This window comes from Pimephales promelas, chromosome 20 (assembly GCF_988280905.1).
Source record: "Pimephales promelas chromosome 20, fPimPro1.hap1.1, whole genome shotgun sequence".
In the NCBI taxonomy this organism is placed as follows: domain Eukaryota; kingdom Metazoa; phylum Chordata; class Actinopteri; order Cypriniformes; family Leuciscidae; genus Pimephales; species Pimephales promelas.
The window spans coordinates 16,059,158-16,071,994 of NC_142788.1; the positions used below are offsets into that span (position 1 = coordinate 16,059,158).

Sequence of the window (12,837 nt, forward strand, 5' to 3'; positions counted from 1 at the left end):
CTTCCAGAGCTGAGATATTGAGATCCCACGTAGCATTTATGCCATTATAAATATACCAATATCTCAGCTCTGGAAGGGTCTAGAACCTCTATTTTTGCACTCAAGTCTAAGTCACATGGCCCTTTATCAGAATCCAGAGTTTCAAGAAGATTGGAGAAACTTATTTTTTGCACACAAAAAAAAACGGCCATGGGACTTAGACCTTAGAACTTTTCCAAAGTGGACCAACGTGATTATTTCACGTCTTGTCGTGATACCGGGTTGGGCACTTGAAGTTACAGGAGTCCCGTACAAACAACGGAACTAGGTCGAGTATTTAAAAGGTTATGGTTAACAAGGTTAACGCGGCTTAACGTCGATGTAATACGTTGTTTTAGCGTACCTTTTACTCAAACGAGGGGGACACCGGAAAAATAGATATTTTACTCATTAAGCTGCTTCATTAAAAACGTGACATTTAGACGTTTTCTTCGGCGTGGATCAAGGCAAATGAATCCTTTTCACCTTGAAAATAATAAATGTTTTTTCCATTTTAAATAATAGACCATTTTTCAGTGATCGTCAATAGAACAAATTACATTTTTCTTGGTTTAATGAAATCCAATAGGTCGTTATGGCAGAGGCGATTGCGTGTAGAGTAGATACTCTTTCCCCTGTAAACCTGCTGCTTTCACTTCACTGGAAAATCGATCAATCTGACTTCTCGTTTGTCTTAAGTTTGAGCTTAGAAAACAAACAAACTTTTTGGCTCAAGTAAAGTAATTGTACTTCTTTCTCTGGGAAGTCATGTGATTGCACTAAAGTGGTTGCAAGTAGGCAATTCCATGTGATTCATGTATTATTGTTTGCACTTAATTATTTAAACGGATTAGTGATTATAGCTATTAGGGAAATTACGACTGGATTCTGGGTCAGGCTTGGTACCTGCACTTTTGAATAACGTTTACATGAGGTAACATAAAAAATATTAGGCCTAGTCACAAAAATTCAAACCTAGATTCATTCTTAGTAGAAAAGCCATTACATGGCCAATGGCCCCACAAATTAAGCTTATCTTATAAAATATTTGCAAGAGCTTATGAGTATTTTCCACTTCAATTTAATTATTTTTTAACTTAAACTGATTTTGAAGTAAGTTTAAGTCAACATATTTGATATACAGTTTTGAAATGCCTGAAGCAATTTCTTTTTACTTGTGTAATCTAAGTTTATAATAATAATAACGCATTTATATTTTGCATATGCCTCGCACTCTAATGGCTGCTTAAATCTATCACTTTTGTGACTCGACGGTTAAAAAGAGTGCTTTTATATTTGAAAATAGGTCATGCACCTGCATGGCTTCCCCGAGCAGCGGCATGTGTGTGCCAGCATAATGCTGACCACATGAGTGATGATGTGACAATAATGAAGGCAACACCTCGCAACTAACTAAGCAGTTTACATGACCTTATGCTGCCAACATTCAGTGGATGGAGATATTAACAGTGTTGGAAATGTCTGTATTTATGAATATAGCAGCAGGTTTCATGTTGCTCTTTTGCAAAATTATACAGTCAATTGAGGTCAACCACAAATAAACTTGCACCCACTAACCTTTGTAACTGGCACCAAGCCAAAGTTTTTACAGTGTTGTGAGTGCAGTGTTACCCACACTGCACCCACAACACTGTAAAACTGCCGCGGCCATGTACTGTTTCATCTGTGCGATCATGTGGGTGTACTTTCAGGTTTAATCCTGTCTAATTTAAGGTCTTAATATTTAATTAACCTTCTTGATCCTTTAAATTTAAAGTTTGATTGAGGAATAAGTCATATAAATTAAGGGATTTCTGCCTGTTGGATGGTTTGGGAAAGGAGTTGTAGTAGCTGTACCTTAGGCCTAGTAGTAACAGTAATTTATAATGGGAATTTAAAAAAAACAAACTAATAGCTCTGTAGAAATACCATAGGAAAAAAACAAAACAAAAAAACAAAATGATTTTAGTGTGTTAATGTTAAAGGGATAGTTCTCCTGAAAAAAATTAATCCATCATCATTTCACCCTCACCCCAAAATTGTATGACTTTCTTTATTCAGGGTTTCCACGGGGTCTTAAAAAGTCTAAAAAAAAGTCTAAAATTTAAAAATCACAATTTAAGGTCTTAAAAAGTCTTAAATTTGCTGAAGTATTGTGTTCATGGTCTTAAATAATTTTAAACGTGTCTTAATTTTCCTGAAACAGAAACATAACTAATTTGTTGCTGATATTCAGTTTGAATAAATTAAATTACTTGGCGAATAATTTTGAGACTCGTTACATGTTTCCTTTTTCGTTTTTTTTTTTTTTTTTTTTTTTGTCGTTACATAGGTCTTAAAATTAATTCATAATGGTCTTAAAAAGGTCTTAAATTTGACTTTGTGAAACTTACAGAAACCCGAGCAGAAAAGAAAATATAGAGAATATATGAAGAGTTCAGATGCAAAAGCCTCTAAATGCCATTTGAAATTTTCTTCTAAAATGACCATTTTTATCAAGCTTGTAGATTTAAGTTAGGTAATTTCACTTAAATGACAATTAATAGGTAATCTTCATTGCCATTTAAGTGAAATTATTGAACTTGAATATACAAGCTTGATAAAAATGGCAAAAAAAAAAAAGATTTGTTCAATGGACAAATTGTTTGATCAACTAATGGGGCACAATCTGCATATTTCAGCTTTATGCTTCAAATATTAATAACAATTTGCCATTTTGTAATTCCTGGAAACATTGTGGATGCAAAAAAAAATTTAGATTAATTATAGAGATTTGAACACCGATCTTAATCTCATCAATATAATAAGCACTAGTCACTACGTCCTTATTGTAAGAACATCTCAACACAAAACTGCCTCGTCTGAATTTTTCTGAAGGGCAGCCGAAGGCCTTATTTATTCATACTCTGCACCTATTTCTCCTGCTTTCCCCCATTCTATTCTCTGCCCACCAATAACCTTTATACAGAATGACCTTTAAAATAAAAGGTAGGAGAGTAAACAGAAGAAGTACATGCTTCATCCCAATGACTCCTCCTGTTCATGACTCTTTAGCAGCACGTCACATGCATAGTCCTGTTTTTCTTGCCATCGAGAATATAGCTCAAAGTGGATTGGTGGCTTCTTGCAGGGTTTTCTCTAATCTCAAAGACCTGCAATGCAATTATACACATAATTACAACAAAAGGCAACAAAAACAAACATAATCTGCCGGCAGTGTGCTTACAATAAGTACTAAAAGTCTATTCAGATCAGTAGCTTTCATGTGTAAAAGTAAGCTTATCTCTTGCGCAATTCATTGGCGAGAATCGGAAGATCCCAACCGTTCCTTGATCCCAAAGTCTTTCCCAACTGGTCAAGAAAGCATTCCTCAGGGTGGGACCTTCAGCTCCTTAGCAAATGGCTTTTCAGTCCTTGAGCCTGGAGCAAAGGAGGGGTTATAAAATATGAAACATAAACCTACAGCCTCATCTGTGTTTGGATATGCTCATTGATTCCTTTCCATTCTTCACAAGATTTAAAAAGTATTTTTCTGGGACGTTTATACTGCCATTGGACTTTAAGGATTTTACACATGACAGACAGCCTACAGAAAGGCAAGGTCCACTTAAAGATAAGATCAAGGCATAATGCATGGACTTTCAAGCTGCCTTTCTATTAAATAGCTGATTGGCAGATATAATCAGCAACATGACTGTTTTTAGATTTGAAGGAGCGTTAAAAACATTAAGCCGACTATATATATAACCACAGGCTGTATATATATAAACTGACCTAGATATGTCTAATAGGGTGACATGATACTAACCAAGCAGGTTTCTGAAAATTGCATTTGTCCAGGAGTTTTTGAATTGTTTTTAATTTTTAGTTATAAATGGGGCTTGTTAATGTGTTTTGTTTTACTGCGGATGGAGTTAAGCAGGGAAATTTTCACATCTTTCTCTTGCTCTCATACAACTGCCCAACACATATATTAATTCACAGAAAAACTTTTGTCTTTTGGTCTTTGTAAACTGCCCAGAGGACATCGAACTTTGTAGAAAAATGACACCCTTTTCCATTAACTTTTCAGACTGCTGCCTCTTTATTCAATTCCAGACATCTCTAATGTGCTGCTATAACATTTTATGATCTATCAAATGAGATCAAACCACATCAAGTTTTCATTTAATCCCTCACTGCTTCACTCTTTAATATGATCAGTGTGCTGATGAAGCGTAGTTTTCATTGGCGTTTTGTCACTGTGGATTACACCTTTACACAAAGGCGTTTGTGTTCAAGACCAATTTCATGTTGACTCAGTGAAGGATTAAGTGCTTAAGAGAGCCTAAACAGGCTAAAAAGAAAGAAAATTAAAAAAAGAACCATCTGTTGAGAAGCATTGTTTTTTATATTCAGCATCAAAACAAGGCCCCCATTAGACAAGATCAAATTAAACACTGGCTGGCTATATAGAGCAAAGTTCATTCCCATAATTAGCATCATCCAGCTATGATCACATACTGTCCTCTCTCAGACTGTTTGTGAAAAGGTTGGGATTTTTTAGAATTTGAAAAGTAATACTTCAACACACCCTGAAGACAAAGAGTAAGCTGTCTGTCAAACAGGAGTTATGCCAAATCTTAAAGCAATGTCAGCCATTTTTAGCCCTATTTTGCTTCAGGCAGACATAACATACATATCTTTCTGTGAGTTACATTGACTCCGAGTAGGTGGCGACAAGTGACTCTCAGTCACTGAATCAATCACTCAACCCGATTTGTTCAAAAACACTGATTCATTTAGAAACTATCTGTGGACGAAATCACAGCCATGTTGCTACTCAGAACAACATTGATTTTGCTCACGCAAACACAAACATATTTACGGGTTGCACATACACATGCTAGCTTAAGTGCACAGCAACCCTACGCTAGCAGATTCTGTTTACAAATTTGAGCAAAACTGGGACAAAGGTTCTTTCCATGACTTTTGACACTGTGATGCATCTATCCACACTCAGCATGTTTGTTTTATGTGGCGTCAACAAGTTTGGTCTTGTTCTATCTAAAGTATGATAAGAGATTTTAGTTTTCCAAAATGGACTTTGACCAGTTTTTTTCCCAGAATTTTTTTCATGTTTATGTCGCTCTGATGAGGATATTTGTTCCCAGACCATAAAACAATTAAAGTTTGTTCAGCACTGACCTTACACCTCTTTTGCTATTTTTTTTTCCAGGTTCCAAAGAACACTTCCATTTCCAAGCATTTGGTTCTGTCATATTTACACATAAAAGCTGACCATGACCACCGTAAATGCCCCCGTGTGTCTGCTCGCTCGGAATGAGTTTTATCGGAGTAAGTGCAGCGCTATTTTTAGCTCTCCGATGTTTAACCAGCAATAGGACACGTGTAATGTGAATGTCTGCAGTTTCCCAAAGCTCTGTTCTCTGTTTATTAGCACACACTGTTCCTATTTTAGCCTTATCAACTGACATAGTCATTGACTTTTTGTTGAACAAATAAAAGCATTGCTCCTCTTTTTGAGAATTGACAGAAATAGACCTAATTACATTGCTTAAACATTACTGGGTACTAAAACATAATTAGAAATAATAGAAAACATTTTTGTTTTCTATTATTTCTTATTATGTTTTAGTACCTAGTGATATAAAACCAAAATTAGATATTTAAAAGATTTTCCCTTGGAAAAATGTATTCATGCCTTTAAGAGAGCTAGAATGTAACTCTACACCCTTGCCTCATCTAGTGAATGCATTTCTATAATTATGCAAATTAGCCCCGCCTCCTCTCACTCGCACCAGCTCAAAGATCCACTGAGATCCTGATTGGTCACAAGGACATCAAAAACCCTGGACTGTCTTTAGATAACTGCAGTTTTAAGGAGAAAATATTCAATTCATGTTGAATTTGCACATGGTTGGTTGTAAGCATAAAAAACACCACATGAAGAGTTCAGATGCAAAAGCCTCTAAGTGCCATTTGAAATTTTCTTCTAGAATGATAATTTTTATCAAGCTTGTATATTTAAGTTCAGTGATTTCACTTAAATGGCAATGATAATTACCTATTAATTGTTATTTAAGTGAAATTACTGAACTCAAATATACAAGTTTGATAAAAATCATCATTAAAAAAGAAAATTTCAAATGGCATTTAGAGGCTTTTGCATCTGAACTCTTCACATAGACATAAACAAAATTAAAAGCTGAATTTTCACCACGGGGGACTAATTTGAAAATATTTAACAATGCTGAATAAAGTGCAGATTCAGATTTTCAGAGGATTTTCTCAGTGTTTATTTGTGTGATTGTTTTTGTTTGCAGGTATCTACCCAACAGACAAAATGAAGGCAGCCAGTAGTCTTTCTGATAACTTAATGGAACCAAAGCAAAGACAAGTGACTGTCTGGTTGACCAAATCCAAACTCCAAGGTATGGTAGAAGTTCAACTGAGAATCTGAGATCTGTTGATCTAACTAGATGTACATTTATCACTTCTGACAAGAATGTCTCTTCATTCCTGTCTTCCTGTCTGAATGCAGATTTCTCAGGGCCTATGAACAATCGCTGGACAATAAATTTGGGTTTAAGGAGCCAGACATCAAGCGAAACCCCTTCCAAACGGATAGGTCCTGCTGATTGTGTGGTCAAGTAGACACCTGCACAATAATATTGCATAGAGTGCTGGGGGTAAAAAGGTTGCTGATTATTAGCTTTTCTTTTTTTGCATTGGCCACAGAAGACTTGCATGTTAGAAAACAACAAAACTTTTGAACAGGTGTATAATTATACTGTGTAATATCCATTTAGTCATGTGTTGCATTCACTCTGCTTAATTTACGCAAAGACTATTCCCACCAGCAGTATGAGGAAGAGATGGACCTCTCCTAAATAATGAATTAGAGAAATTACAGCTTACAATATGACTATAGGAAGACGGTCTAGTTTTTTTAACATAGCCATTACCTGTTTTTTATTATTATTTTGCATGCGCCTCAGCTGGACCAACCTGAAATGTAACGTGATTTGACAAAGAATAATTTATAATATTGTTTTTAATTTTGGAGATCTTGCTCTTTCATCATTCAAATTCATAAGAAATGTATCTATTGCGTTAATAGAAAATAGCCAATGGCAAATTGAGAAAATGGATTTGTCTTTAATTCTACATTTTAAAAAGTAGTAAACTACCAATCACAGCACCTGTCACGTCTCTTAGTTGGGACCTGTGGCTGCGAACAAAGGAAAAATGAAGCCTGAAAAAGAACAGAGTCAGCATGCCACAAAGAGGCTTTTCCATGTATCTAACCAACCATCGGAACTTGGTGACCTGGAAAATCCATGTACACATGGGAACAAAGCCATACAACGTCATCTCTACAGAACAAGTTTCCATTAATCATTGTTTGGTCTACCGCCCACCCTGTATATGTTGAAGCCCACAAGCACTACGTTCTGTCCTTTTGTGGTTTCATAAACCATGTCCAAGTATTAAAATTCTATTCTATTCAGAAAGCAATGCACTAATTGCCACAGTCCTCGTCTGCACCATTCTGTCTTCGTCATCTTCACTACACTTCCCACCATCCTCTTGTCTCCACACCTGAACTCACTCCCTCAATCATCCACCTGTTCATCATCTTGATCATCTTGTGTCACCTGTCGTCACCTTGTTAGTGTTCATTTGTGTTTGTATTTGTATTTAGTTTGCTCAGTTCAGTCAGTCTTGGCGGGTTCTTGTTACTGTGTTTTTGTGTGTGTACCAGTTGCCTGCCTGAACCTTTTTGTTGTTTTATTTTTGTGTAAATCGTTGAAGTGGAGTCTTTTTGCATCTGTCTTTCTTTATCTTCACCACAACCGTAACACCGACCACACAAAAGATGGACAACCAGATTGAGGCTTTCATCTATGACCAGAATGGGGCCTCACTGGAGGAATTCATTGAGGATATATTCACCTTCACCAAGACATATTCTGGGAGGAAGATTTCCTTAAGCAGCGGTCCTGGAGTGGTCTGGATGATCCGTTAGCCCAGTTACTGCTGCTCGGGGACCTAAACCTGCCGTTCTCTGAGTTTCTGGACAGGGCGCCTTGGGTCTGTGGTTCGTCCCTCACGGTAACACCAGTCCAGCCCAACACCGTCCAGCCCTGCCAGAGTCTCGTCCCGCCGAGACAGCCCTGCCAGAGGGCCACTTCCTGATTCACCCTGGCTGCCTGCACTTCCTGATCCGCCCTGGAGGCTTCCTGTTCCTGTTTGGCCACGCCCTGGCCAGCCTTCAGGGCGCCCACCCGTTCTACGGCATGAGGTCACGCTTACCGGGAGGGGGGAGTAATGTCACAGTCCTCGTCTGTGCCATTCTGTCTTCGTTATCTTCACTACTTTTCCCAGCATCCTCTTGTCTCCACACCTGAATTCACTCCCTCAATCATCCACCTGTTCATCGTCCTGATTTGTGTCAGCTGTCGTCACCTTGTTAGTGTTCATTTGTGTTTGTATTTAGTTTGCTCAGTTCAGTCAGTCCTGGTTGGTTCTTGTTAATGTTACTGTGTTTGTGTGTGTGTGTGTACCAATTGCCTGCCTGAACCTGTTTGTTTTATTTTTGAGTAAATCATTGAAGTGGAACCTTTTTGCATATGTCTTTCTTTATCTACACCACAAACGTAACACTAATTTAATAAAATGTCTTTAAAATGCTTTATTCCACTCAAGAGCACATTGACCCTATTTCAATTTCCTGTATCTACAGCTCAACCTGTTCAAAAGGATGCGGAACACTATGCATTTATTTGAATTAAACTAAATGTTGGCTTTTTAAAATTTGTTGGATCGATTTTCTATAAGGGGATTTGACATTTCACTCAAGGGCAGTTCTTCATGGTCATGACACTTTGTCTCCCTCAGTTACTTTCAAATAGTCTGTACAAGTTGAAAGTGGATTCGCTGCATTTAGTTGCGGCATGCTACATATTCTGATTTTTTTTTTTTAATTAACAAAATGCAGGAGCATTTCCTCCACAGCACATTTACAATTAATTTGGTATAAATCAGCTGTAATCTTCGTGCATACAAAACGCATAATTACAGGTTATAATATATAAACCAACCACGTGCAAAAGCAATGGACAATGAATGCAGTTTCTCCTCAAGAACCCATATATTTCTCAGCTTTTATCGTTGCATTGTAACTGCACCTTCCAGTAAACTACTAAATGCATAGTTAAGGATTTTTGGAAAGGAGGTCTTTTCCCTCAAAATGGTGTATGGTTAATTTATTATATATACACAAACAAAGTCCAGTAGCAGAAGTAGGCTGTTTAAGACCATTTATTGTGCTGAAAAAACACAGGTAAAGACAATAACAAGTAACAAAATATCCAGAGTTATGGATGTGTAAAAATGTACAAAATTCTTTTTGCAAGTTTCAGCTCTTCCATTTATTACGTGACATATTTATATATAAAACAATGAATACAAAAAAGAAAAAGTACTAAAACAGCCCATTAAATGGATGGGAAATAAAAAAAAGAAAAGAAAAGGAACCATTTCCATCCCCTAGCGTTGGTGTCCTGATCTGGTCTCGGATTCAGGAATGAGGAGAACTCCCCGCCTCCGACTTGCCTCCATCGCTACATTCGCTCGCCTGCCTCATCACCATCTCCCGGGCGACACATGTCACCTGCCCATTGGTCACGCTCACCAACCCTGACCTGCAGAGAGACAACCAGATTAAGAATTGTAGCCATTGATACGACGAACTGATACCCCACTACAAATTTGCAACTGCATAGGCATTTCAAAACAGCACTTGGCAAGGCCTTCATGTTACATGCACCAATTTAGGTGAAACTCAATCCAGTGACTCACTTCTGCTGCGCCTCCTCAGTAAGAGTTCCCATACCAGGCTGGTTCTGCTTCCCAAAGAAGAAACTGGACCACCAATGACCAGAATCCTGTTTGGGCAGACCTAAAGCACAATTAAACAGGTCAGAACAAAGGACCACCAGTCTTTCCTAATCTTTTAATTGATTTAGTAGATAAATACACAAGCACTAACACAATCACTGTTAAAAGAGTCTATAAACAAAGACATATCCATGTATGCAGTCAGGTGAAGACAACAGCCTAATGCAAGCCCTGCCAGATGACGAAGCAAAAGTGCTTTTTCTAAATTCAATGAAGTGACTTCATCAAAAGTTGATTACCCAAAACAATCAGAAGGACACCCATTTAAACAGCTGATGTGGGTGGTGACTGTGCAAATGGTTGTATAATGCATGTAAATGGTCTCAACTGTTGCAATAAAATATTGATTTAGTAAAGGGGTTTGAGGAGATTGAAATGAAATGCAAATGACCTGGGTGATGTGGAATAACCTCCCCACTGTACTCTGAACTGCCACATGAGCTGCTACTGGATGTAGAGCCAATGCGCCCTGAGAAGAAACGGTCTTATAAGCCAAATTCTCAGTATAACATCAACTTTTAATGGTGCATTTACGATAACAGTCATCAAGGCTACTTACTTCTGTAGTAGTCATGAGTGGCAACAAGAGAACCACTAGCTGGGATGGCTGCCATTTTACAGACTGGTGTAAATCGTGACTTGAAACCCTGTGAGGAGAGCAAAAAGAGATTTGGTCAAATATGACAGCTTCTGTGGCCAACAGATTATCATTTACCATCTTAACCCTGAAAAAATAGCTTCGAATGAATACAGATCGACCCAAAAGAAGGCATTTAAGAGTTTGCATTACTATGTGTGGTTTGAAACCTTGTTTTGGTTAGATATTGTTATTGTAAGGGTTACTCATGTTTTAGTGTCAAACCACAATACTAACCAAAGTGACATTATGCCACACAAGGTATTCATTACGAAAAAGACTTCCATCGCATGTTTCAAAAGACTAACGTTACGCGAGGAAGTTAACGTTATTTACAGTAAGCCCATATCATTTTTGGGAGTTGAGTCTGTCTGAGAGGCATGGTCATTTACTCACAAAAGAAACATTTTGCCCCAAACATGAGAAAACATGCATATGTACAGCACTACATCAAGATGCAGAGCATTAACGGTGTTTGACTAACGCACTCTGCTAAAATATTAGTTGTAAGACCACATCCTCACCTTCTTTTGCCCTCGTGCTGATGTTATTAAAGCACCCTGCTCGATTCCGTCGGAGGCTTTGGGGAGAAAACGCTAGGCGATGGGGCCCATTTGAAAAGGTTTGGATGGATAAGACCCTCCACGTCAGGAAATAACTACCGCAATGCTGTCTAACAAAAACAACTCGTTCGCTGACATTTATACAGAGACGTTTAAATGGAGGCGGGGCGTCTCTCTCTCCTCTATATAGTAACCTCTGCGTGGAACCGGATCAAACCAGCGAAATCAAGGACGGAGGGGTTGGTGCTTTCTTTCTGAAAATGTTCAGAAACAACGAAAGTGTTTGCAAGATTTGGTCTTCTAACACATTATGTGCATAATACCGTATAAAATATCAATAAATGCATAAAATTATTACATATAACGTGTAGTATTTTAATAAGTTCGGTAGTTTGTTTTATATAGATTTAACGACTGTTCACTCAAGCATCCCTGGTGGTCTAGTGGTTAGGATTCGGCGCTCTCACCGCCGCGGCCCGGGTTCGATTCCCGGTCAGGGAAGTAATGTTTTGCTTAAATTTTCACTTATCATTTCGAAAACAAATAATTCCCACATCTTTTTAATTGAGCATAAACTTATAACTTCAATATTACGATTTCCTTTGTAATTGATTACTCGCATACGAATAAAACTAGCTTACCTACCCATAGTCATATTGTGAGACTGGTGCAGATGGTTGCTTTTGAGCTAGGAAGGAAAGCTTCGGGGAAATTATATAAAAAAATAAATAAATAATGAAAATCATAATATATCTGAAAGCTTGTTTTATTTTTGTATGTCCTTTAATATTTTCATCGTTTTCAAATTTGGTCTGAGAAGAATTGTTTGTGTAGCAGATAAAAATAATTTTCACAAACGATTCTAACTATAATCCAACTATGGTAACTACTGATCTAATAGGCATTAAATGCTGGCTAGAAAATGTATCTGAGAATACCTGGGCAGCCTGAAAGTGAAATTTAGAGTTTGTAAATCAAAGGTGATCAAGCCTTAATAAAATAGAGTTCAGATGCAAAAGCCTCTAAGTGCCATTTTAAATTTTCTTCTAGAGTGATCATTTTTTATCAAGCTTGTATATTAAAGTTCAGTGATTTCACTTAAATGGCAATGATAATTACCTAAGTATTAATTGTTATTTAAGTGAAATTACTGAATTTAAATGTACAAGCTTGATAAAAATCATTTCAATCATTTCAAATGGCATTTAGAGGCTTTTGCATCTGAACTCTTCGTATATTGTCTGCATATTAACACAAAAGAAAAATGTTAAAACATGAATTTGGCATCTTTGCTGAAAAAGGAGCAAAGACTCAGAAACACATGACCTCACCAGTCTTCACGTAACGTACATTGCCACCTTGTGGCAGATTTACGTCATGAAGAATATGAAAGGAAAAGAGAAACGAAGGCCATTTGAATGAATGTTTTATTAATATACAAACAATTGGCAAAATAAATGAAGCATTACACCACTGTTGTTTTAAAAGAAAATGATCAGAGCCTGAACAGCTAGGCTAAGATCCCTAATTTAAAGCTATACGGTGTCTGTTTCCTAAACAACCTCCCCAAATAACTTGTAAATATACTACTCAAAATAATAATAATAATAATAAAGTCCTTTCCCTCTGAATGTTCACTATCTTTTCCTCATC

At 37.2% G+C, this 12,837-nt stretch overlaps 1 protein-coding gene, 2 long non-coding RNA genes and 1 other non-coding gene across 4 annotated transcripts; 2 read left to right on the plus strand and 2 right to left on the minus strand.

Annotated features, from left to right (window-relative positions):
• Positions 1 to 2,693: 2,693 nt before the first annotated feature.
• Positions 2,694 to 8,859, minus strand: LOC120463621 (uncharacterized). The gene is made up of 3 exons (XR_016148059.1): positions 7,978 to 8,859; positions 3,245 to 3,438; positions 2,694 to 3,170 (listed from the first exon to the last, which is right to left on the minus strand). It is a non-coding gene; the product is annotated as an uncharacterized LOC120463621 (long non-coding RNA).
• Positions 5,186 to 7,979, plus strand: LOC120463620 (uncharacterized). Its single transcript, XR_005618539.2, has 3 exons — positions 5,186 to 5,355; positions 6,345 to 6,452; positions 6,563 to 7,979. It is a non-coding gene; the product is annotated as an uncharacterized LOC120463620 (long non-coding RNA).
• A 468-nt stretch (positions 8,860 to 9,327) lies between the features above and the next one.
• On the minus strand, positions 9,328 to 11,312 carry ppdpfb (pancreatic progenitor cell differentiation and proliferation factor b). Its single transcript, XM_039652868.2, has 5 exons — positions 11,146 to 11,312; positions 10,544 to 10,631; positions 10,376 to 10,453; positions 9,886 to 9,985; positions 9,328 to 9,728 (listed from the first exon to the last, which is right to left on the minus strand). Exons 2-5 carry the CDS (start codon positions 10,596 to 10,598, stop codon positions 9,605 to 9,607), a joined length of 357 nt encoding a protein of 118 aa, XP_039508802.1. The 5' UTR covers positions 10,599 to 10,631; positions 11,146 to 11,312; the 3' UTR covers positions 9,328 to 9,604.
• A 301-nt stretch (positions 11,313 to 11,613) lies between these two features.
• Positions 11,614 to 11,685, plus strand: trnae-cuc (transfer RNA glutamic acid (anticodon CUC)). The gene has a single exon. It is a non-coding gene; the product is annotated as a tRNA-Glu (tRNA).
• Positions 11,686 to 12,837: the final 1,152 nt, after the last annotated feature.

Bases quoted from the DNA above. Each gene is read 5' to 3' on its own strand.
- ppdpfb (XM_039652868.2), bottom strand. From the start codon at position 10,598: ATGGCAGCCATCCCAGCTAGTGGTTCTCTTGTTGCCACTCATGACTAC. The intron at 10,454-10,543 runs GTAAGTAGCCTT...GTTTCTTCTCAG, and splicing joins CACTCATGACTACTACAGAA to GGCGCATTGGCTCTACATCC. The intron at 9,729-9,885 runs GTGAGTCACTGG...GTCTCTCTGCAG, and splicing joins ACTGAGGAGGCGCAGCAGAA to GTCAGGGTTGGTGAGCGTGA.